General features: G+C 35.8%; 1 protein-coding gene across 1 annotated transcript; it reads right to left on the bottom strand.

Annotated features, from left to right (window-relative positions):
* Positions 1–12: 12 nt before the first annotated feature.
* On the bottom strand, positions 13–26,132 carry PCOLCE2 (procollagen C-endopeptidase enhancer 2). The gene is made up of 9 exons (XM_034439307.3): positions 25,665–26,132; positions 20,931–21,036; positions 11,931–12,186; positions 10,771–10,895; positions 7,289–7,425; positions 5,160–5,314; positions 4,442–4,525; positions 3,496–3,663; positions 13–1,859 (listed from the first exon to the last, which is right to left on the bottom strand). The coding sequence occupies exons 1-9, from the start codon at positions 25,766–25,768 to the stop codon at positions 1,729–1,731; spliced, it is 1,266 nt and encodes a 421-aa protein (XP_034295198.1). The 5' UTR covers positions 25,769–26,132; the 3' UTR covers positions 13–1,728.
* Between the last annotated feature and the right edge of the window lie 394 nt (positions 26,133–26,526).

Below are 26,526 nucleotides of genomic sequence, written 5' to 3'. Positions count from 1 at the left end.
GTAATACTAATCTTAATGTCTGATCCAACTTTATTCTCAGAAAAATCATTTTATTGTTATGAATATCATAAAAAGGTATATAATTTAGAAACAGTGTAATTATAGAAAACCAAAAGCTGTTTTCTGGTGTTATTTTTTTCCTATTTTTTCTTTCATTTTCTTCCATTCAGTCAAAACCATAAATAATGTGCTTTCATCAATTAGCAGAAAAATAATGGCAAGAAATATATTTAAACATCATATAAATGAACTGAACCTAGTACATGGTTTTCTTTTGGTACTTTGTATTACTTTTAAAAGAGATTTTACAAACAATTTGTTCAGGACCTAATAATCTGAATATATTGTGTTTTCTACTCCCAGAAAATCTGTTTAACAATAAAATAAACCTGATAAAGAAAAAAATTCTTTATCAAAATAATTCTTCAAAAGTACAATACTGGAATAGATCACTCAAAAAGCAAAATAAAAAGAAGTCAATCAAAATACTTTACAATATGGCAAATCCAATATGGCACAACTTCATTTGATAATTTTGGATTATGGAGCCAACTCCACAGGGACTGACAGTAATCTGCCTTAATTTAAAGCTTTTGGCATTGATATATTTTATTTGCATCTATTACTGTATGTGAGCAAGATAATTCAAGAATAGAATTTAAAAATAATAGCAAAATATCAAATCATGATAGACTACGATCTTGCTTTTTCCAACATAATACGGTTCATGTTTAAACATCTTGGAATTTGAAATATTCAGATTCAAAAATAATGAGATTAGAATTATACATTTAATGTTATATTTTTGAGCTATAAATTTAACATAATAAAATTAGCATTCAAAATGAATAGGTCAATCTTTTGTCAAACCTCAATAAAATTATCATTGGCCAAGCTGGCTCTTTTTAACTGACTTAATCTTATGTATTAGAAACTGTAAGAATAAGTGTCCTGCAGAGTTGTACTGATCCTATTAGAGATTTTATTGAAGTTCAGGGTCCAAAGTATATTTGAATTAGAATCGTCTGATAATTCTACATTTAGTTTAGAGCCATTCTATAATCTTGAGCCATGCAAAGCCAGAGTGGATTTTTAAAAAAAAATCAAATCTGCACATTTAACAATTAAAGCAATATGATGACAATCAGGTTCAAAATATGGATTCAGTGTATAAAGATGAAAGTATCCTTTCTACTGTTTGGAAAAATTCTATTCATAAAAAACAATATTGTTCTTCTGCCTCATAATTGTGGGCCTTTGGGTGATATGTCTTAGGATTTTTAGTCTTTTCCAACTTGTAAATGCAGTGGATCCAAACATGATTTTCTTCTTTACTGCAGGCTCTTAATCAAAATCCTACTATAGGAAATATTAGCAATAAGCTTGAAAAGCACATAAGAGTTAGTTTTTTAGTTAATAAAAATGTTTTCATGATTGATAATATAATGAAACTTAAAACCTGAATTTAAAATGAATTATACATTTTGCATTTGTAACATCAATAATCTAGTGTAATTAAGAGTTTCAGTATAGTAGAAATGAGTTCTTTCAAGTTGTTGAAAGGTTTGAAATACATTTTTTCTTTGATTACTTGCAACACAAATCAACGAATCAGTTAGGATTATATTGCTATAAAATCCAGAAAATATACCAATTTGGAAAGTGCAAATTTTGTCTGTATGAAGATTTTTTAAAAAAAGATAACAGATCGCTTCAAAAAGTCTTACATCAGCACCTTTTGTTTTTTAAGGCATTCAGGATTTTTTGGTTCTTAGTCTTGAAACTCATAGTAAAACTGCTAGGCAGGAGTTTACCTCTGCCATCTTCTTCTACCTGGCCCATGATGACATAGTTTAGACCTATTGAAAGAGAAGATAAATTCTGAGAAGAAGAAATGATAAATTCTGCTTTACAGCCCTAAATAATGTGGCTCAACTGGCCACTGAATATGAAAATATTGGTCAAATGCAAATATTGCTCAAATGTTCTATTCACTATAAAAATGGCTGCTTGTCTATTTTTTCAGTTAAAATTTGACTATATTTTCCAGGAGTCATTGCTTAGTTGCTTTCTGCTATGATCTTTCATTTAACAACATTTGATAAAATGTTATGACCATACTTGGGATTGGAATTTCCATTGCACCATGCTCTTAAGTGAGTCACGCCTGATTCTACGACTTTTTTGACACTTGTTATGCAAATCACATGGTTGTTAAGTGAATTTCAACATCTGAAAGTCTTTGTTTGTTGGAAGCCAACTGGAAAGGTTGCAAACGGCAATCAAATGACCTCAGGATAGTGTGACCATCATAAATGTGAGCCAGTTGCCAAGCGCCTGAATCAAAGTCATGTGACTGTAGAGATGCTGTGACAGACATATGTGCAAAGATCAATCGTGCGTCACTTTTTCAGCACTGTCATAATGTTGATCAGTTGCTAAAGGAATGGCTGTAAGTTGAGCACTATCTGTATAACATTCATGTTGCATTTCTTTAGTTTTATGCCATTAATCAGATAACTAGTTGGCTGTAGTGCTTATTTAGAGAATGCTATTCTAAAAAATAGGAATGTTGTTGGACATATCTGTTGATAAACTCATCCATGGAGAATGAGAAAGCATGAATTCTTATTGCCCCTAACCCTAACCCTCCAGTAACCCACATTCTTATAATTGATACCCAGAAGATAAAGGGACCCTGCTTAGTGGAGTGGACTGTTCTATAGAGCAGTGGTCCCCAATCGTTTTAGCACCAGGGACTGGTTTTGTGGAAGACATGGATCCGGAGTGGATGGTTTCGCTTTCACTTGCTTGTCCGCTGCTGACCCCCAGCTGTGCGGCCTGGTCCCTAACAGGATCATTACCAGTCCATGGTCTGGGGTTTTGGGACCCTTGCTGTAGGATTGAGTGAGAAAAACTATGCAAGGCCAGCTTCACAAGTAGAGCCAACCCTGTATAATTTTGCAGTTACTGATGCAGGGATTCTTATCCCATTTACAAAAATATTGTTTTTAGTACTCATTTAATGTTTAGCTTTTCACTGTCATTTCAACATTGTGAGAGCTAACAAAATGATTTTAACATCTAATTAGTTTTATTTAAAACAGAACAAGTTCATAGTTTAAAAATTACTAGTATAAGAATACAATTTCAAATCTTAATTTATATTCCTATGCTCCTAATAATGTATGCCTCTTTTAATTTACAGAGCTACAGATTTTTTTTATGAGGGCCAAAATGGCTTAAGCCATCATCCTGTTTCAACTCACCTATATTATTCACATACAATATGTATAAAAACTAAAAAGGTTTTAAGATAAGCAAAATTTCTGGATGTTCTCACTCATTTCACTTTTTATTGTAATTTAAATAATTTATTTTTGTTTTGTTCTGTGAATGAGCAACTTAAATATAATTGCTGGGAAAATATGAACATGAAAAAATAAGGACAAATATGATTTGAAAAATTCAGAATTCTACTTTGAGTTTACTTACCTCTTCTGATAACAGGACATTGTTTACAGACAACAAAAATCTTGGCACTCAGATTTTTCCCTGCTTGCTGAATTGCTAAATTTCCTTCTTTGTATACATTAAGGATTGCTACAGTTGCATATAAACTTCCACTCCTGATGTTGGTTGTGATAACAGATCCAGTTATTACTAAAAAGGACAATTTAGGAGGAATAGATTGCAATAATCTTGCAAAACAATAAAACAGTTTTTTACACCATTCAACAGTGAACAAGCATAAATAGAAAATGTAATACGTAAAAGAATGTATGAATAAATTAATAAACTGAAATGAAGTTATTTACAGAATAAATGGAAACAAAATATTGCATTGTACACACCTTTAGTAATAAGAATAACTGCAACTTAAATATCCATGTTTAACCATGAATATTGGATAAATAAACTTATTTGTGCTGGCTTAATATGTGGCATACAAATTGCATTTGTCAGCTGTGCTAAGATATAAAGGAATGATATTTATACTGAAAAAAGAGGGGATATGAACCTTTATCTGACATCATTAATTATAATGATATTAAATAAACATATTCAGATAGCAAGATAGAAAGGAATTAAGAGCAAAGCAGTATACATTATGAATTTATCACTATGAATAAAAAAACATCAAAGAGCCTTCCAAGAAGACAACATGCTGATGTTGTCACTAAATCAAAACGTTCATACAGCAACAGTCTCCTTCTGTTCAGTCATTTGTGTTTAGATTGGAAAACTGTTCTGACAAAAAATTCACAGTCTAACTAAGTAACTAAGTCATAAGAGTTCAGTGCAAAAGGTACAGTTGTATAAACTGAAAGAATTTCCTTGTGCACTAATGGTAGCTTACAGATAAATGCTCCAACCCTCTCCTGTAAACATACATCCTAAGTCACTTTTTTGGGGCTGGGGAGAAGAAATCTGATCTTACCAAAATTACTCGAACAGTAATTGCTCTCAAGAGTTCCACTCCTTTTGCATTTTTGCTGGCACAGGCTGACTGTAGGTTTCAAGGCTTTTCAAAGAGACCCAAAATGAAAAATTAAGTGCTTCAGAACTCTTCTAAAAATGACTTTCATTTTTTATGTCTTGTTTTTATGTTCAGTTACAGAAAAAAGTCACTTTCAAAAGCAAAACTCCAAACAATCTAGATAAGCCAAGTTTTAATAAACCAATGTTCTATACCAGTTCTGTATGAATTATAAAATTATGTAGGACAGTGATGCCTGAATTCATGGTAGCACAGATGATGCACCTACTAGATTCAATCCTGAAAGAATATACATCTAATTGGCAAAAATAATCTAATTTGTCTTTTGTGAATCCAGAAGCTTCTCATGATTTTGATCAGGATTAAGGCAGAGGCATTATGGAGAAAAAAGCTTATTTTTGAATGAAGAATAAAATTCCTATCCTTAACAATTCTAAGATGAATTAGCAAATATATGTCCACTTTTCTAAGTAAGGACACATGTTTTATTTCAAACAAGCAATATCCATTTGTGGTGTTCCTGTCACATCCATTTAATCTAAACAATTATTTTTTGTCACTTAGTTAAATTAAAATTATAGCAAATAAGAAAAAATGACATTATAATATAGCTTGATTTTTTTTTCTTATCCAATTTAAATGAAGATCCCATACTCACCTGTAATAGTAGGAAGAGTTGTGGTGGTAATTGGTGATGTGGTTGTTGGTAATCTTTTGGGTCTGAATTTATAATGACCAATAAATCCATCAGCAGTTAAACTTAAATCAGACAAAAATTGAATAAGCAACTCATTTTTTCCAGATATAATAGGCCTAAAAGAGAATAATGTTTTTATCATTAATAACTCTGCAGACCATAGTAAATAAATATCCCGTACATATAAATGTTTTGAATGAAACTGTATTTCCATATGGAATATAAAGATTTACTTTGAGAGAAAAATAAACTTCACAATTCCTAAATAAATCTGTCTACAAATCTTACTTTAGCTCTTAGGAAAACAGTGGAAGAAGAGAGAATAAGTGTATCTAAAACTGCTAAAAAGTACTTACGGATCCATATACAAAAAGTGGAAATATATAAAAATGCAAATGTTTAACTTGTGTTTATCATTTAAAACGAGTCCTATAGTTAATTCAGAAATACTCTACTAGTATTTCTGTAGAACATCAAGTACCTCTATCTCTGTGTTAATATACCTATAGTGACTATAAAGCCTTAGTAAGGCCACACCTGGAATACTGCATCCAGTTTTGGTCATTACATTATAAAAAACATGTTGAGACTTCGGAAAAAAGTGCAAAGAAGAGCAACTAAGACAATTAAAGGCCATATGAAGAACGGTTGCAGGATTTGGGTTTGGTTAGTCTAGAGAAAAGAAGGACTTTGGGGGGGGGGGAGACAGACACATGATAGCAGAATTCCAGTATTTGAGAGGTTACTACGAAGAGGAGGGGTCAACTTATTTTTCAAAGCACCAGAGGGCAGGATCAAAAACAGTGAATGGAAACTAATCAAGGCAAAAAGCAATCTGGAAGTAAGGAGAAACTTCCTAACAGTGAAAGCAGTTAACCACTGGAACAGTTTGCGGTCAGAGGTTGTGAATGCTTCATCACTGGAGGCTTTTAGGAAGAGACTGGAAAGTATTTTTCTGAAATGGCATACGGTCTGCTTGAGCAGGTGGTTGGACTAGAAGAACTCCAAGGTCCCTTCCAGCTCTATTCTAATTGATTGACTGATGATCAAGGGAAAATGTAAGTGAAGAGTTGAAGACTGAAATTCACACTTAGACTCATGTAATTGAGTCTAAATTCAGTATCAACTTTCAAACCTGGCACCTTCATTTTCGTATTCCTATGCAGTCAACATAATGTTTAGGACAAGCTCAGTTGGAATAAAGTGTTATAAACAATATTAAGATTGATGGGAGCATCAGGGTGATCAAGGGAGCTGTGGAAGAGAAATAAAGAGGAAAGAACCTGGGCTTAGCCAGGTGTTGAGCAAACTCACTGGTTTCTAATAGGCATAGCCACAGCTAGAATTGTGTGATCTTGGACATTACAGAACTATTCTATACTGGTAGACTGTAAATTGCTAATAAGTTGATCAGTAAGATCACAAAGCCAAGTATGATATCAGCTTAATAACATGTGCACCTCAGCACGTGCAATGGTGATCCTGGATAAGAAATGTTGTGACATCTGTTAGGACCACTAAGGACAGGGTATCAAATCGTATCAATGTGAAAGCTCTTCACTGAGTGACATGGGATAAACAATAAAAATATCTAATGTATTAAAAAAGTACACATGGGCTCGTAATAGCAGAATTTTTGTATCTATCTTTTTGAACACGGAGATCCAGAATTAGGATTTTGGGAGGGAGGTGATCAAGAAAGCATGATAATACCAGCACATTTTCTTCCTGCTGCTTTTGTTGTACATTTATATACATCATGGTGCTTATCTGTTATTTTTAATCTTATTTAACTTGCACATTTACTTTAGACAATTGAAAAATAGCACAGGATTATTTATAATTAACATGAGTCATCAGTATTGTAATGAAACAATACTCTATTGATCACATTTGAAGCCACAGTAACTTTTAAGGAAGAGAAAATCAGCTTTAATGCCTAAATTTGGAAAGCTATTGAATAGATAAGCTCTTTTGAGGCTCTAACAGGCTTTCATTTAAAATATATATATATATATAACTATCCATCACTTTGTTTCATCCCTCTTGTAGCATTTACAAAAAAGTGTTTAGCCAATGAGCTTACTTACGCTGGTGGGCTGTCTCCGCAGTATTTCCCAATTCTCCTGGCATCATTAATCTTGCCACCATTAAACACTGCCACATAGTCATACCTGCAATAATTATCTCGTTCCAGATCAAATTTTTCAAACTTTAATTCTATGACCTGCAAGATAATGAGTGGCTTCGTTAAAAATTTGTTAATTTATTATTAGTATGAAAATCTCTTTGAAACCTACATCATTTTAAGCCATTCTTAAGCCATAAGGATTTTAAGTCTACATTGTGTTACCTTTGTTTTAATCATTTTAATCATAAAATCTGTAGAAAAAAATTGAAACACTTGGTGCAGAATAAAACTACATAGGTCCTGGAATCACTTTCCTGCACAGGCATATATTTAATATGAATTGAATCAAAGTAAATCTGATATGTCATCCCTGGTATGTGTGTTATATAAATAAATGGAAGCTTTTTATAAGTTTGTGGCTATGCTGGAAAATATTCTTTTATCTCAAAGCTATTATTTAGCTTTGTATCCGTCTTTAGTGATTATCTGAATTTCCATTCAAACATAAAAAACTGCGTAAGTTATTTTTAGGCAGGCACATTATATTGGGCAGCAGTAACACAGGAAGATGCCAGAGGCAGATGATTAAGTTAGGGACAATGGTAAAGTTATCAATTGAGTTTGCGCAGGAAAAGGCTATGGTAAACCACTCCTGCATTTTGACCAAGAAAACCACTGGGATACAAAATACAAGCTGACTGACGATACAGTGCCAGATGGTAGGCCCCTCAGGTTAGACAGCACTCAAATGGAGGAAAAGCTAAGGATCTTTCAGAGTACTATTGGCATTTATGAAGTAGCTAGATTAAAGTCTTTAGTTGCTGATGTAGGATAAAAATCTGAAGCTGCAAAGATAGAAATACAGTTGGAATGTGGAATCTAACAAATATATAAATATAGGAAAGTTCAACATGATGAAAGATAAAGTGAAACGACTGCAAACTGGTATCTTAGGCATCAGCTAAATGAGATAAACTGGGGTGGGTCACTTTCAATCAGAGGATTACATTGTTTTTTACTCAGGACATGAAAAACAAATAAGAACCAGTATTGCTTTTACAGTTAGAAACAGTATAGCAAAAACAATACTTGGCTGCAATACAATCATCGACCAAATATCAGAAAGTAACAGAGCATGAAAGGAAGATGTGTTCCTTGAGGACAATATAGATGTAAAAGTCAAAGAGCATAGTGAAAAAAAGAGACTAAAATTAAATATAATAAACAAAATATATCAATAGAAGAGAATAATTGTAGCTCAGGTTTGAATTATGGAGTTCTTGGTGCTCTCTAAGCTTGGTTATTTTTCTTGCATACATTTCATTACCATACTAGGTAATAACATCAACACACTTGAACAAATCAACCCACAGTTCGCACTTGAGAAACAAATGACCAGGCTCAAATTATCCAACACATTATGTGAAGATCCAGTTCTCTGGATCTAATACTGGGAAAGGTGGAAAGAAATAGGCGAAGAGAACAATCAGCAGCAAGGTGGCTAAACTCAGTTACAATTAGTGCATTGTTGGCAAACTTGTTGAAAATGCATTTCAGAAGTTGGAATATTAATCCACATGGATTGGACTTGTTCCCACTACCATTATAATTTAGAGATGAACTCACTGGATGAGCAACATAATTTAAGTGATTGCTATTTGTCAAAGCTACATATGTTCTTCCTGGCTAGATCTCCAATGTTTGGCTTTTTGAAGTGTTCAAGAATTGTGGCTAGGCTGTTACTCCCAGCAAAAAGCAAAAATGGAATTATTATGTTAGGTTTAACAACAAAGATAAAGATAAAGATGTTAGGTTTAATAGTAAAAATAAAATGATTTTGCTGGGATTAACAGCCAAAAATAAAAATTATTATGCTGGGTAGGACAGCAAAAGTAGGGAGGATTATGTTGAGAATAACAGCAAAAATGGAATGTATAAGTTGAATTTAATAACAGAAATAAAGATGATAATGATGAGTTCAACAGTAAAATAAAATGATTATGTTGGAGTTAACAGCTAAGAAATAAAAATGATTATATTGTAAAGTAATGGAGATGATTAAAATGGGAGTAATAGTTAAAATATTTTTAAAATGTTTATAATAATGGTAACGATTTATATTGTTAAAAGATATCCATCTAAGCAAAAAGGAAGAGAAAAATGGAATGACATTTGGTTAGGATCTAAGATTTAAGTAACGGGTTTTTGGGATAATGGCATAATTGATAGAATTTAGAGAAATAACTGTGTAAAATATTAAGTTGTGTTAATTGGAAGTTAAGAATTGTTAGTGATTTGTACTAATTTGTGACCGGATCAATGCTTCGTTTTGGAAAAGATGTGTTTGTGCTTTAAAAAAGAAAAAAAAACATTTTTCAAAAAAAAAAAGAATTGTGGCTAGGCATGTGATGTCAGTTATTGACATCAATATTTTATTACATCCGCATCGTAGAACATTGTAACAGTTACAGTGACCTTATAAACGAAGAACAGATTTACTAATTCATAACAACAATTAAGTTTTGTTAATGCAAGATGCCACATTTTCTAATTGGATAAATAGTAACTTACAGACTATATCAGAAGTTTGGGTCAACCCTTCAAGATAGACTATTATAAGGTTATAGTAACTGAATATGCTTCCTGGTCCCCTCAAGGGAGAGTCAAATCTAAGCCTCTTATTCAAGTTACATTTCTGCTTCAAACTCAAATTTCTTTTATCAAACCATTGTCTTAGTTGTAACTCTTTCTCCTGTTCCCCAAGGTTATTTCTACTGCTTTTTAGAGGCCTTTATTGTTAATTGTACTGGGATAGAAACCACTTAAGAGAAACTATTAATGCGCTAAACCGGGAATGTCAAACTCGCGGCGTCACAGCAGGGTCACATGTATCTGGACTTTTTCCCCCTTCACTAAATCGGGCGGGGGTGGGGCCAGCATGTGACGCATCCAGCCCGAGGGCCGCGAGTTTGACACCCCTGCTCTAAACCATGGGTGTCAACTTTTTGCCTTGCTTGGGCTGCATTGAGTGAAGAGGAATTGTCTTGGGTCACATATAAAATATATAAAATAGTTAATGTGTATAAATAACAAATGTCCATATGTATATGTATGTATGTATGTGTGTGCGTGTATTATAAATAGGAAAGAAATAGACGGAAACTAAAGATGTGTATTTTTTAAAGCTTTTTTAAATTCTGTTATTATTTTTATAAATAACACAAGACAGTAAACATATTCCATATTCCTTCTTCTTCATATTTTCCCCACAATAACAATCCTGACAAGTGAGTTGGACTGAGTGAGAGTGACAGGTCCAAACTTATCCAGTCCGTTTTCATGCCTAAAATGGGATTAGAACTCACAGCTTCCTGCTTTCTAAGCCTGTTGCCTTAACTCTAGATCAGACTAGGCTTTTTTAAAAAAAGAAACACAGCTCACCTGGTTCTTTGGAGCCACAATGTGCCAGGAACAGGTCACCCCTGCTGGGTAATCACGATCAGGCCAGTTAGGAGTTTTAAAAGATCCAGTTGGTTTATCTAGTCGTCCACCACAGTATTGGTCTCCTAAAAATACAAAACACATAGGTAGTATAAAATATTTTCACACAGCAGATTTGCTCAACTCTCAAATGAATTCCATGGCAATCTACATCTAAGCCTATTACATCAGTAAATAATATACTGCAATTACATTATTCTACAATTGGAATTGTAGAAAAGCCACTAAGTGTCAACAAAGCTTCTAGCATCAATCATTATCAATTCATTATTAAATCTTTATATGAGGAGTATGGTTTTTTAATCTATTAATTCGTTAACATTTTTTTGTTAATTGAAGTATACTTTATTATTTTTTTTGTAAAAATTTTTTTTAATTTCAGTTTGTCTCCAAAGTCAAAAATATCAAGAGTGCTAACGGCTACGAAATAAAAAAAGAAAGAAAGAAAAAGTTGAGAAAGCTCCATGCCCCCAACCCTCCCTCCCTGGCCTGGATCAGGTGGACCCCGACCCACCCACCCAAAGGAAACAAGGGAGGGTCAGGGCAGGAAATGCATTTAATCTGTTTCCTCTGTGACCACCTCCGATGTTCATTCACTGGATACCTATGGGGCAACCCTGGAAACAGATAAATACAAACAGGGAGCTTGACAGTTAGAAAAAGGCGATCCCATAAAAGGGGAACAAAAAAATAATAAAAGAAAATAAAGAATACAAAGAAGCAATAATCTTTTCTTTCACTTGTGTCCTAATCTCCCAGTCCTGCTTGCTTGCGTCTTTAGGGAAGCTTGGTTTCCCCTTTTAAAAACTAATAAAAATTGAGAGAACTTGGAATACGTTTGTGATTGCTGTTACTCTGTCTCCCCATAAGCACACTCAGAAAAATATAATTTTGGCAAAACCTTATCTTAGTGCAAATAGACTAATTCTAATATGATTTTTAAATTTTAACATTTCCTTCGTAAATAATAAATTGTTTTAGATATATGTTTTCAGATGGCTGGTAACCAAACCAAATTCTACATGCTCTTGTCCTTAATATTTCTGCCATGAAAATACAGTAAGATCAGAAGATTTCAGCTTTAAAAACTTGAAAAATACCTCTTTCATGTGGCTCTGCTGCAGAATACTTTGCAACAAAGCCATTTCCAGCTGTATTGGCATCTGAAATCATTTGCACCAACATCTTATTACTATTGGCCACAAGAGCGCCAGGCCTGAAAGTGCCACAGAACCGGCCAAGACGCTGCCCATTGACATGGCCATTATATACATCCACAAAGTCATATCGACATAAATTGTCACTTTCCAGGTCTATGAACCTAAAAGAAAGAACAACAACTTTCCCTTCAGGAACCTGTAGAAAAAAAGATACCAGAGCTGAATAACCTTTTTTTTATTAAAACAGCTCTTAAGATATAAAAGCTATTTTTATATTATAAGCATTATCTTGTTATAAAATAGATACCACTTTCTCAAGCCTCCTCATGTAGCAGTCTTTCCAAAAGCTTTGTTTTCTGTAGAAATTTTGTTACCTCCCCTTTCCAATTTACAGAACATTATTCAAGTTTTATTGTGATACTACTACTTAGCAGTGATATTTTGAAATAAAATTGTATTTGGGTTATCTTAAATACTTTACAGAGGAAGCATGGATTTGTGTAGTAAAGAGCACTGCCTTTTATTTTTATTTTTATTTTTTTAAAATTTGATTTATATGCCGCCCTTCTCCGGAGACTCAGGGCGGCTTACAATGCGTTAAGCAATAGTCTTCATACTTTTGTATATTTATACGAAGTCAGCTTATTGCCCCCACAAACTGGGTTCTCAATTTACCTACCTTAGAAAGGATGGAAGGCTGAGTCAACCTTGAGCCTGGTGAGATTCGAACTTACAGTAATTGCAGACAGCTGGTGTTAATCACAATGCTTTTAGTCTGCTGAGCCACCAGGCACATTGGTGGGCCACCAGGCCCAAATAAATATTGATTTATTTAGATTATTATGCCACTTTATTCCCAAATACCACTTCATTCTTTTGCCATATTTTTGCCATGTTAATATAACGTGTGCCCTGAGTCACCAAACTGCACAATCGCAGAATCTTTTGTCCATTAAAACTATGCTTGTAAGGACATGAAAACTATGCCACTGCACTGTTACTGGTATTGTAGTGCTGGGGAAACATTCACATTCTTTACCATATGAATAGAAGAACTGCCCTATTGGCAGGAGACTATAATTCAGTACTGAAATGCAGGCTTTACATTCAGAAATCATCAGTTCTATTACTGTTCAAACAGAAATTGGTTCTTAGATATCTCTGTTTACCTTTGGTATGTCATTGGGAAATGTTGAGATACGACCCTGTGGAAATTAGCACTGCAACCAAATATTTTTACCATCAGGATTTATACAGTACTCCTGTATTAGACACCCCCAATCTTTTAGAGTCAATCAGGAATAAGGAATGTGGAGCGCAAATTGTGTACATTCCTTCAAAAAGGATGCTTGGCCGGGAGGGGGGGGGGGGACCTATCAGCTCACAGTTATAGATAATCCTCAATTTACAACCGTAATGGAACCTTCCCATTCTGGTCATAAATCGTGGCATCATAAAGCAGGCCACTCACATGACCAACCCAATATTTTTTGCACAAAACTGGAAGCAAATGCAGGTTTTCAGCAAAAATGTTATAAAACACAGCTACGTGGCCATGGGACACATCAAATGGCTCAAAGTGCAGTTGCCAAGTGCCTGAAAGGTAGTTATGAGGCCACAGGGAAGCAGCTCAGTTGTTGGAACTTTGGGACTAGGTCATAAGTAATGACAAAGAAGTCTGTCATAACTACCGGTAGGAGCAGTTGCTAAGCATCAATTTGCCAAAACACACTTTACGTGCATGTGCATGCATGCGCACACGATTCCCACTATCCCTCATCTTTGCTTTGTTACTTCGAAACAAATGTTCTTATCTATTGGTATTTGAAGCAAAGCAAGCACTAAGCTACTTTTCTACTTTATAAGAAAGCTTACAAGGCACAAACATTAAAATCAGATGCATTCTTTGAAGTGAAGATGATGCTAGAGGTTGATACCATTCAGCATGCCAATATCTATTTTTAATTTTAAACGATTGCTTTTAAAACCTTAAAGAAGAGAGATGAGAGAGAGAGAGAGCCTCTGTTGTCTATCATGGAACGTACACTGGTGCTTGTGGATAATATGCTAGGGATCTCAGCATGCAAGCACATGCGTGCATGCATGAACACCCACACCCTATTATAGAATCCTTATGAAATTTTCCAGAGTAATTTTTCAGACAAATTTAGTACTATGTATTATGTATTTTCTTAATACTATGTATTAAGAAAAAAAGAGAGCAAGGGCTGAGAAGAGCACCAGAAAAGTTGGTTAGCCAAATCAAGAATTTTATTTTCAACTTGCCTTGCATACTTCAAGCAAAATGAAAGACCTGGGCAATATAAGGAAACAAAATAGGATTAAGGGAATAGAGTAGGTTTTGGCATTACAACAACAAACAGCTAATGCAAGATGATATGCATAAGCCATATTCAAAGCATTACCATTTGTTAATCACGAATCATAGATATACTTTGGATAAATTTAAGGGTAAAATATAATTTAAATTGAACAAATTGCTACACTGAAATGCTTCAAGAAAGACAATAGGTTCCCGGACAGAAAGCTAAAGCTTTCAAGGAAGGCAGAGAAGTGAAGATAACAACAGAGAAAATTAAAAGCAAAGCAAAGCAAAAGCAAATCTTTGGCAAAAGCAAACTGCATGCAAAAATGTGTCCCAAGGAAGCAAAAACATTAGAGGCTTGATGCCAATGGAACTTGGAAGAGTGTCAGACTCTTCTTCTAAGGCAATCAACCTTACAAAACCATGCCTGTCAGCTCCACTAGATAGACCCAATCAGGAAATCTACTGCACGGGGAAACCAAAATCTCACTTTATTGAGATTGGCTGTAAAACAGAATCTTGGAAATCTGTGCTATATCTCCCCGCCTTCTTCTTTCCAGCATATGGCATTTGCCTGAGCTGCTCCTGAATACTATCGTTGCCCAGAACATAAAGAGTATGCCAGCCTGTTTCTGCTTCTTTTGTCCTCTAAAATGACACAGAACGTTGTAGAAAATAGTTGGGCTCCCTGGGCTGGAAGAAATCAAAGAGCCTCTCTGAGAAAGAAAAGGAGTTTTGAAGCGATGGGTGTTTCCCCTTTAAAAGAAACAGACATGACATGATGCTGCAGGAAACATATTGCCTACATTGGGCCTATATCTAGGATATGATGGAGAGATTACCAAATCTATTCAAACTGACCAACAATTATCCTTTTTTAAAAAATCCATCTAGGATGGACAATATTGCCAGAAGAGACCTTGAAAGAATCCTTAGATTTTAGGAGACCCTGGGCAGAAATGTGAAGAAACCAGGAGAACAAATAGCATGCTGCTCAATCTTTCCAACTGAGGAAAAAGAGAAAATACAATTATAATACAAGATAGAAAGAACAAAGAAAAATGCATGAGAAAGCATAAAAACAAACAAGGCTTCTGATTTCCTCTGCAGCAAATAAAATTACAAATTGATCTCTTACTTTATTATAAAAAAGCTCACATTTTTCTTATTACCCATTTTTTCTAATCAGCAAAACCACAAGTCATAACTGTATTTTTGTCTGTTTCATTCAAGAAGTCTAAAATTTCCAGACAACCATAAATGTATATACTGTCCTTTCTTTGACCTAGGACAAGAGTTAATGTATCCAACTCTGTAAGCTCCATCATTTTACCATTCCTCCATTTTGGATAGTGTCAAATCTTTTCACTTGTGAGCAGTGGTGGGTTGCTCCCAGTTCAATCTGGTTCTATATAACCAGTAGTAAAACCGGTGGGGGGCTCCGCCCACCCGCCACAGCGTCATCATGGATGATCTGTGTGTGTACAGAAGCGTGTACGCTCCCGCTGTGAACTGGTAGTAAAGATAAGTGGAACCCACCCCTGCTTGTGAGCATACAATAATTTAACTGCAGTTGTCATATATAAAAACAAAGCCCCACGGCTTTTTCCTAGTACAGTGGTACCTCAGTACTCCTCCTTAATTCGTTCCGGGAGACACAAGTACTAAAAAGGAAAAAACCATGCAACTTAGCACGTGATTCTTTGTTTCATCCAGGCAGCACTTCCTATCTGTCCCTTTTCCTATGTCAGCGACCTTCCCTAGCACAGCCGACTTCCTATCTGCCCTTTATGGCTATCCTCCAACTGCCTTTTGCAGTGCATCAAGTACCAAACAAATGATGAGTACCAGAACATGCTTTATTCAGCATAGTCAACTACTGAAAACTTTGCAGAATATCACTACAAGATTTTAATAAATTATTTAACCGTGAGCTTCCAGAGGGGGGAAAAACATGGACCTGAAGAAAATTGACTCAATGCTCCATAGTTGGAAAGACTATTGTCTATAGTTGGAAAGTGAAGAAACATGATATAAATCTCACAAATCAATGATGATGTTGATGCTATGGCCAATCTTCTCATACAGAAAATCACAATACTCCTTATCTGGCAAAGGCAAGCACAAATGTTTGAAAAGCACCTATTTTTTTCAAAATAGCAATAAGAAAACTTTCATATCAGCCAGGAGTAATCTGGGGTCCACCTTAATTTCTGTAGTAGTTGTAGGGCTGCCTATTCTTAGAAGGATTACTAATTGTCCTAACCTTCACAACCATTTAAAAAATACTGTTCTAAAACAGAGTAGGCAGGAGCAGTCATACCTACCAAGATATGGCTGTTGCATTGCTAATTACTATGGCTGGTTGTCACCTTGTGACTGCTGCTTTTGCCAGTGGTTTATTCAAATATTGAAAATCTACTTGAACAAGAAAGGCTCCCCAGTGAAGGAAGAAGCCCATACAAACAATAGAAAAAAGAGAAACAGATAATGATTTGATTCAACTTTGCAAAGGTGTATAAAGGAATAATGCTAGTACAAAAGTTATGGGTAAGGGTTTTTGAATTAATTAATTAATTAATTAATTAATTAATTAAATTACTTTTTAACATCTTTTCTAAGGAAAAGAAATAGAAAATATTTGGAACACAGGGGTACCTACCAGGAATCAAAAAAGTCAACCTGGTGGCCCCAACCATGGGATAGAAGCTCTATTCTGTTTATGTCTGTTGTAAGGCCTATAAAACATGGTGAGATTTTGAATGCATAATTATGGCCCCTATCTTGACTTTTATGATCCCCTTTGCAGCCACCTGTTTGAACATAAAGGGACAGTAGCACATATAGTAATCCATTTTGAGTTTTGCAGCACTGCAAGGTATATAATCCAAAGGTTTCTTTAAAAAAAAACTTTTTCAGCTACATTCAGCTTTGTTTTTCAATTAGTTACACAGAACAGGAAGAGGAGCAATCATTTCAAGGAATGGAATATTTTGCCAAAAAACTGATCACGACTCACTTTTTCAATGGACAATTTTCATGGATAGTACAGGCTGGCTTACTCACCATATACTGTACAAGATTTATTTTTGTGAGTATGGGTAAGGGTCTATTAATTTTTGTGCTAGTATTTTGTTGACATAAATATTTACTCATACTGCTATCTCAGAAGGAAAAGAAATATTTCCATTCGGCTTAGCAAGTTAAATCATTAGAAACTGAAGTTATTTTTTAGATATTTAATTAAGCTACTCAGAATCTGATTCTGCATTATTCGCATAAAGTGGATAATGTCTCAGTTCATATATCACATTAATGTTTCATATTCTGTATCCTTGATATTAATAATTCTCATCTTTCAACTCCTCTGCTCCAGCTTTGATGTCTCCATATCAGCACATAAATGCCAGTCCTGATAACATTCTTTGTGTGTTTTTTTTTCTTTTATAGGTAATAAATCCTTATGCCACTCAGTCTTCTTAATGGAATTAATTTCACAAATGTATTTTTTAAAAGTTAAAAACAAATAGAATAAAGCTCCATTATTTTCAACCTCTTTTTCACACAACATGTTAGAAAATACTTAATAGATTTTTAGGCTTTTTCTGGTTAAAAATTAAACTCAATTACTTGAGAAGACTTTTCAAAACATATTTGTATGTTATAATAGTAACTGTAATTCAAAACATATTTGTATGTTGTAATTGTAATTGATTCTGCTATTTATACTAAAATTGTCTATTTGAAGACTTGAATATTATTTTTATATTACTCTGACTAGATTGAGTATTCCATTTTTCCGAAATCACTGAGGACTGACAAGAAAGAGAATATTTTAAAACCATTGGTATGTGATGCCTTGTATTTTGCACTCTACAAATTGCTATATAAGAGACAGTAAGAAAAACAGTTTAAGGAGTACTATACTTGTGGATTGTGTCAAGCCTATAATACAATGTGCTGAATGACTGGCTTCTATAGTTAGAAAAAAATATACAAGCGAAATAAAAGACAGAGCACTTGACTGTAATGTACTATCTTGTTATTCAGAGTAACATTCAACTTCACTGTTATGTCAATCAAAGCAATCTTAACCCTATTTAGTATTAAATTCCTACTTCTGCAATTATGAAGTTACATCATTTTATTTATATATTAATTATTAAATTATTGACCACCAATCCTACCATAGGGTAACTTTAAGAGGAGAAATATAGAACAACAATGCAGTAAAAACAATGTAATGTCGTATTTTGAGCAAAGACTGAAAACATACTGAACAGAGTAGATCTACCAAGCAGCATCTTTTGGAACAGCAACTAGAGGTAAGAAAAAAAAGCTACCAAATGCTATAGCAGATTTGCACTAAATTATGTACAGTTTCATGACTAGGAGAAGAGATTCCAGGCAAACAGCCAATGTCTCCCAAAGCCTGTTTCTGGGAATGGAAATGAAAGTTGTCTTAAATTTATAGTAGCAATACAATATTTGTCCCAAGACTAAGAAATGAATCTCTTCACTGGTGGAGAATCAAGCACTGATTAGTTGTCATTCTCTGAATCCTTCTTGCTCCTCTATCAAGATGCTATCTTATAAGACTCATGTCCCAATTCACCATGTAATGTGCCTGGTAGACAGCTTGTTTATATGTGCAACAAATGTATTGAGTGACAATTTGACAAGGCACTCTGGTCTCCATTTTTATATAAGGAGAGAGTAACAGAACTGCTTCAGCCTGCTAGAATGTCATGCGGGATCTCTGAGTCTAAACCATGCTACCATTATTGGTACCAGAATCATTGTGAACAACTCAGCCAAAATTAAGCCTTATGCAGTGGCTTTGCAGAAATCCAGTTCATAGTAACTTTAGAGTAAGGCTCCAATGAGTGTAGTGCTTGTGGTATCATCATATAAAGCACAGAAATAACATAATGTGATTCAACAGGACTTTTTGGGATGTTTGGTGCCCCAAATCTTGTTTGATCTAGGAAAGGCATGCTTCTTCAATCGTGTTTCTGGGTCTCCATATTTTTTTTATTATTATTATGGCCTGATAAAATGCTTTTTTAAGATAAAACCCAATGCATCAAACATTATTCTGAAGGCCCTACATCTTTCAATTAACCAAGAACCAATTTGGTCTAGTGATTAAGGCACCAGGCTAGAAACCAGAAGGCTGTGAATTCTAGTCCCTCCTTAGCCATGAAAGCCAGCTGGATGATCTTGGGCCCGTCTCTTTTTTCAGCCTAAGCTGCCTCATAAGGGGGTTATTGTTGTTGTGGAGAAAATAGAAGGGGGAAATGTTTGCTATCTTGAGTTATTTGTAAAAATACTAAAGGTGAGATATAAAAAAATAAATGTCCTAAGATATGTGCCACAAACTTCGATTTTATGGCAATAGATGTGGCATAAAGCGAAGTTAAACTCTAGAAAAACATTATTTCTTAAAATCTTAAATGTGGAAGATTCTTTTCTTACACAAAAGTAGACATTCATAGAATCACAGGGCTGGAAGGAACCTTGGAAGTCTTCTAGTCCAACAACCTGACCAACTGTTGTCCAATCTTTTCTTGAAAATCTCCAGTGATGGAGCACCCACAATTCTGGGAGGCAAGCTGTTCCACTGATTAATTGTTCTCACCATCAGGAAATTCCTCCTCATTTCCAGGTTGGATCTCCCCCTGATGAGCTTCCACCCACTGGTTCTTATTCTGCTGTTAGGTGCTATGAAGAATAAATCACCCTTTTCCCTGTGACAGCCTATCAAATATTGGAAGATAGCTATCATGTCACCTCTAAGCCTCTCTTTGGGTTAAACATACCTAGTTTCCTGTATTTCATGGAGCTGTCTATGAAGCCCAATTCAAACAAGCATTTTTAAAAGTGTAGTATCTAATAGTAAATGTTTGACAACAACTGTTAATTTTATCAACCTTCACGAACATACTCATTCAGTTTTGTTCTACAATATTATTGTGCTTCCAATCTCATCTTTTTCTTGCAAGTTGTGTATTATACTTTTAAAAAAATGTTAAGGGGGAGCACGTATACATCTTTTTTCATGTGCATTCTTAGCAGAAAAGACATATAATAACCTCTTCCATATAATATCCAGAAATGTAGTCTTCAATCTATTACCTTTCCAATAAAACACGAAAGCTTTTCCTTCTAAGGCATTTATTGCCCTCAGTTTCAAGCATGGCAAAAAAGGAAATTATGGTCTGGGTTCGCATAAACATTAAACTAATTGAATGTGGGATAGTTAGGTTTCAGCACATTGTGGAAATCTTTGCATTTTTAAACATTTTGCGTAAACATGGCCAACACGTTAAGTCATAAATATTTCAAACAGGTTTGGTTTAGACCAAGAGTTCAAAGTGAATTGAAATGAGCAGCTAAGCTTTCATTGTACATAAAAGAACACGACTAGATTCCATCTGCAAGTGATTGAATTTATATTAACATTTGTGAAGAAATATCCAATGTTCTGCTTTTGGTTGCTACATAAGGTATTAAGGTATCGTATTATAGACACTCATTACATAACTGAAACCAACAGTAAGCCTGCATATTATTCTTTGTAGGGGAGGAGTTGTTATATCAAACTTTCTTACTGTGATTTTCCAGGTACACTTGCTGTTTGGAGGGTAGACCCCTGGGAATCCTTCACTTCCAATAAACCCTGATACTCCAGTTAGAACACCACCACATTTAAAAGCCCTAGGAAACAAAGAAGAATTATTTTTGAGATAGTATGATCTAGTCTGGGTAGAACAGGAGGCATCTATTATGCCACTGTCAAAATATATAGAATCTTTGTAAAAAGCATTTAAAAGGTATCTATCTATTTAAAATATAATGCAATTTTGTTGCTTTAAATTGATTATTATGTGCTGTCCAATCTTTTCAACTCTTAGCAACCATAACTGGGAAATAAAAATATATTATTGCTGAGTCATGATTATCTCAACATGCTGTGGTTGTGTGTGCTTGTGAATATGCAGGAAAAAAGCAGACATAGATATTCTTGATGCATCAGATGTTGAATCACTTAATTTCAGGTAAAATGTCCTGTGTCAACAACCACATATTTGCACATATACACACCCTGCCAAAGTGGTTTTGCAGTTGTATATTAGCATTTATTATAAGAAAGTAGTAACTATAATATTATAAATATATATATAGTTGTTTTTTTCAAAATGTTTGGGAGGCATTCCATAACCAATTTGTCTTCTCAAAACATATTTATCCTTGCAAACAATCTTATTCCTCTAACTTCTCACTTTTCTCCCATCTACTCTTTCTTCTCAGACTACAGTACTCTCTTCCTAACCATTCTGTCCTCTCTATACCTTTCTATACTTGCAAACAATTCGTACTTCTACTATGTTCACACATTTTTCCTCAAACTTAATTTTTCCTGTCCTCCCTTCTTCTCAGTCCACTCTCTTCTTCACATATTCATCTGCAATTTGATCCTCATTTTTTTTCAGTATGACCAAACCACCTCACCTTCTTTCATACTGGTTACTTTTATTTTATTCAATGTTTATTCAGTTTGCTTTTAATTTTTGACTTTGTTTCTTATTTTACCAGATACACTTCTCAGCTGCCCCATTCTCACTGCACTCAATTTATCTGTATGCTCCTCCTAAACTACCAAGCTTATATTTTTGCATCATGAAGTTAGCAGTAGCAAACTCTTGTTGCATCACACAAACTCAGTTTTGGCACAACTTGATTGTATGCCATGAATGCAAACAAGGCTATTTTACTCCAAACAAACACTATTCTATGTTAGGATCTCTTGTTAAGGAACTATTGTGGAAGTCAACGTATTGTTGCCCATGTCCCATCAACTAGAGGGCATTGTCTTGACAACAACTCAGGATTGGTGTAAATCAGATGATTTTGTCACTAGATGCTTAACTTAACACCAAGATTAAATGAGTAAGTCTTGCCTTTTGTTCTCGGTCAATGAACATTGGGGTAGATGCCTAGTTTGAAGTTCTGGAGAGCCTTGAATTATTTTATGATGGTAGGACGCAGTTCAGCAGCTGGCAATTCATCTAACATAAATCCACAAATTTCTTATGGGTCAAATCAAGACAAATGACCATATGCACCTGTAATATCTGCACATACTGTATATTGGGGAACAAAAAAACTGATTTTGGCAATATATGTTGCATCAAAGCTTTGCTTGCATCTACCAATTATCCTGCTGAGAATGCTGCTGAACTGAAATAGTGTATTAAATACACGGACAATAACTATATGACCTGTATTTTGATTACTTAATTTTAAATTAAATTAAAATGCAGTATTTGCCTTCGCCCATCATTCAGATTCAGGTGCTTGGCAAACAGAATGTATTTATAACCGTTGCAATATCCTGGGGTCACATTTTAACATCTCTACTGTATGGCATTTCAATATTAATATTAATTTGATCTCTTTTGGTTACTATCTGTCCATTAGCATCCTTAGCATACTAATTTCAGGAAGGAAACTGTTTTGGAACTCAGGGACTTTTGAAAGACTTTGTTTTTCTATGTCTGTTTCCATCTTCATTATCTTTACAGGCATAATGCTGTTTCTTGTCTCTTCTAACAGTTCTATGAAACTTGTTAAGTTCCTTTTTGAGATTTTTGTCTTTCTTGGTTTTGGCTTCTCTTCTCAATAATTTTCAGTTCTGACATCCTGTTTTCTTTTGTCTCTTTCTTCATTTTTTGGCAGTCTCTATTCACATTAATCCTTAATGACTTCTTTAAGTTCATTCCATAATTCCTCTGGTTCTGTGGCAATGAAGTTCAGTAGGATGCTGAGTCATGGTTAAAGAAAAACAGGAATGAGAGTTGTGGAAAGTTAAATTTGGATGATACAATTGACTAGGACCCTGAACAAGAACCATCCTGTGGTGAAGGATATCCAGCATTTTTCTGTCACAGGTTCTTCTCATCGGAGGCATGCCTCTAAAATAATGTCTGTTTTACTACTGCAGCCAACTTGGCACCGAAATGGAAACAGATGAGAAAACACATATAATTGAAGTATACTGAAAGAAAGTCCTGTACTGTCAGGACATCCTGGATTCTGTAAACAGACCCAAGTTGTCATTTGCTATTACTTCCATCTGTCATACAGATGGGAAGACAGATCAGTAGAGACTCTTTTCAAATTGCTAAGTGTGGGGCTTGTATGCCGTTTAGGAAAGCATCAAATTCCAGGAAACGTTTCCCATCAACCATTCTAAAATTAGGGCATCGCTTAGAATTCTACAGTTTGCAGAAAGGAGTTACAGACAGTTCTTGACCTATGACCACAATTGAGCCGAAACTTTGTTGCTAAAACTGAGACAGTTAAGTGAGTTTTGCCACATTTTATGACCTTTCTTGCCACAGTTGTTAAGCAAGTCCCTGCAGTTGTTAAGTTAGTAACAACACTGTCAAGTGAATCTGACTTCCCCTTTTTGCTTGTCATAAGGTCACAGAAGTTGATCCCATGATCACTGCAACCGTCATAAATATGAGTCAGTTGCCAACTGTCTGAATTTTAATCACATGACCATGGAGATTCTGCAATGGTCATAAGTATGAAAAAGGGTCATAAGTAACTTTTTTAGTTGTAACTTCAAACAGTCACTAAATGAATTGTAAGCAGAGGACTACCTGTATTCACACCCTCACCAGCATGTTAACGATGATGCTATTTCAATGCATCATCTTAAAAATAAAAATAACACCAGCCCCGCTAATAAGTCAACTCAGTAATGTCACTAAAACTGTAACCCAGGCTTGCTGAGAAAGAAGGAAACCCAAACATAGCTAGGGGACTAGAATTTGCAGAAATAAATTTTAAACAAGCCCTATGGGGATAATCTCACCACTGGTTTCTAATAAGGGTGGATTTCATTTAGTAACCACAATGTGGTGTAATGGCTAAGGTGTTGGAGCAAGGAGACCCAAGTATCAGTCCATCCCCAGTCACAGAAGCTCACTGTGTGACTTTGGGCCCCCCACATATGGCTTTTATGGGGAAAGAGGAGAAGGAAACATTATGTATGCCAACTTGAACTCCTAAATGAAAAATGAAATATACACTGAATTAAGATCGCTTACTGTCTTTTGAGAAAAAAAAAAGAATGGAATGGAATATTCTCCAAGAGTACATACTGACTGGAACTGAGAAGAAGGATTTACCCAGCAATATTTTTCCCAGGTAGCTCTTATGCATGTCTAACAACATTGGCTTCCACACATATTACAAGGCAAAACTAATTTGTACAATTTAGACAAAAGGATGAACATAGGTTTTCCATACATCTGTGTAAGAGAAATGTAAAGCATCTCTGAAGCTCCTTATTACATTATATGGCCTTCCCCAGGTACATAGCAAATGAACCATCTCTTCAGTCCAATTTGCAACAAATACACATTTGTATATTTAGACAGACTACTATCTCTGCAAATATGTGCTGGAGAATTGCTGATAGCCACAGCATGGCTCTGTGGTTCTACCCACTGTATGATCCAGTTTCCCCTCAATCGCCAGGATGAACATGAAACAAACTGTGATGTTATGCAAGTGTGAATGACCACCCCTTCCCTAGAACAAACACAATAGTCACCCCTTTCAAAATAAATCACTCTTATGAAACTAGACTCAAGAATTCAGGGACACTTAGACACAGCTACACTTTTACCCTAGAAACTCCTTCCCTCTGTGGAAATATCTCGTTATTGTTAGAAGAGAAATATGCACTCTGCACGTGGTTAGAAATACTCTTTTTCATCTTCTCAAATATTTCGTTTTTAAAGCAGAGACCAAACCACCACCACCACCACCAATGCAGTTAAACTTTCAGGGCAGAGAAACTAACTGCACACCCTCTAGGCTGCAAATGTCTTCTGAAACTTGCCCTTGCACGATAAAGGAGTTTTTTTTTCCCCTTTTCTTTTAACTGCACGCCCGGGAGAAACGCGGGATTCATGGAGGAGGCGGAGTGAGTCGTCTCCTCAGGACAGACGAGGTCCTAAGGTGGGGCACAGAAGAAACCACAGGAAAAGTTACGGGCAAGGGAGCTGCGCTAGTACCGTAATCCTTGAGGCACCAACGTCTCCTGTGCACCTCGGACGTTCCAGCCAGGCGGCCAGGAGAGAGGGAGACGCCGGGGCTGCCCTATCTGGCTGAACAATAAGCCCTTGCTGCAACGGGGGAGGAGGGCTAGTCCACATTAAACTCGGGGACGGTGCGGGGCGGAGGGACAAATAAGCAAAACGAAGCCGGCAGGCGAAGCTGGCTTGCATTTCCGCGGGGTGCGGCGGACTTGTAAGGGAGTTTACCTCGGTCTTTGCAGCTGCTGCCGACTGCTGGAGGGCTGAGCGGCCGCCAGAAGCAGGAATCCCAGGGCCAAAGAGCGCGTGGCTGCGGCGGCCGCGTCTTGCATCTTCCTCTCCCGTTTCGACCCTTTCAGCGTGGAGATTCGTTCCAGGTCACCTGTATAAAGTGCCTGCCCCCCCCCTCAAAAAACACTCCGGTGCCCCTTTACCGTGGATATCCCATTTGTTCGCGGAGGCGAGGGGAGGAGAGAAAAGCTCCCGCGTCCTCGTCCTCCTCCTCTTTCCGACCGAGGCGGCGAGCGCGGGGAGGGGGAGCACCCAAGAGATAAAACAGACGCCCCTCAAGCTTTTTACCTTGGTGTAAAGTGGCGGAGGCGCCTTTGAAAAAGTCGCGCCCCGGTTTTTTCTAAGCGTTTCCCAGGCGGAGGGAACCTTCCAATGAAATTGACCGGTGGAACTCGCGCCACCAATTCTGGGAAGATTACAAGTTTAGAAATCCCACCCTCTTCCGGAGATGCCAAATCCCATTTGCCTCAGCGTAGGGTTTAGGGGCCAGAGTCGATGGGAAATGTGGTACAGTTGGATATTTATGGAAATTCTCAATCTTCCAGGTCATGGTTGTCCCAAAGGTGCTTTTTCAAAAGGCAGCTAGACTTTGTTTTTCCTTGAAGACGTTTCGCTTCTCATCCAAGAAGCTTCTTCAGTTCAGAACTGAAAAAACTTTTTTTCAGAAGACTTCTAGCAAAAACAAGTCAAGTTTTTTTTTGAAAAAGCACCTTTGGGATAGTGTAGCTGAAATACTGCAGCTTCTTCCTCCCTAGTTTCACAGGGTTCAATTAGCCTTTCCCAATTTGGTGCTCTCTCC

The sequence above is a fragment of the Pantherophis guttatus genome, chromosome 6 (assembly GCF_059756535.1).
Source record: "Pantherophis guttatus breed Tessera chromosome 6, ASM5975653v1, whole genome shotgun sequence".
NCBI classification, from domain to species: Eukaryota; Metazoa; Chordata; class Lepidosauria; order Squamata; family Colubridae; genus Pantherophis; species Pantherophis guttatus.
Note: the sequence above shows the minus strand (reverse complement) of the source record. Positions and strands in the feature narration are given on the sequence as shown.

What these genes read in the sequence shown, in the direction of transcription:
- PCOLCE2 (XM_034439307.3), bottom strand. Translation starts at nt 25,768, where the DNA reads ATGCAAGACGCGGCCGCCGCAGCCACGCGCTCTTTGGCCCTGGGATTC. An exon ending in AGCAGAGCCACATGAAAGAG is followed by an intron (nt 10,896 to 11,930) that starts GTATTTTTCAAG and finishes TTGTATTTTTAG; the next exon opens with GAGACCAATACTGTGGTGGA. An exon ending in TTACTGTTCGAGTAATTTTG is followed by an intron (nt 3,664 to 4,441) that starts GTAAGATCAGAT and finishes TGTCCTTTTTAG; the next exon opens with TAATAACTGGATCTGTTATC.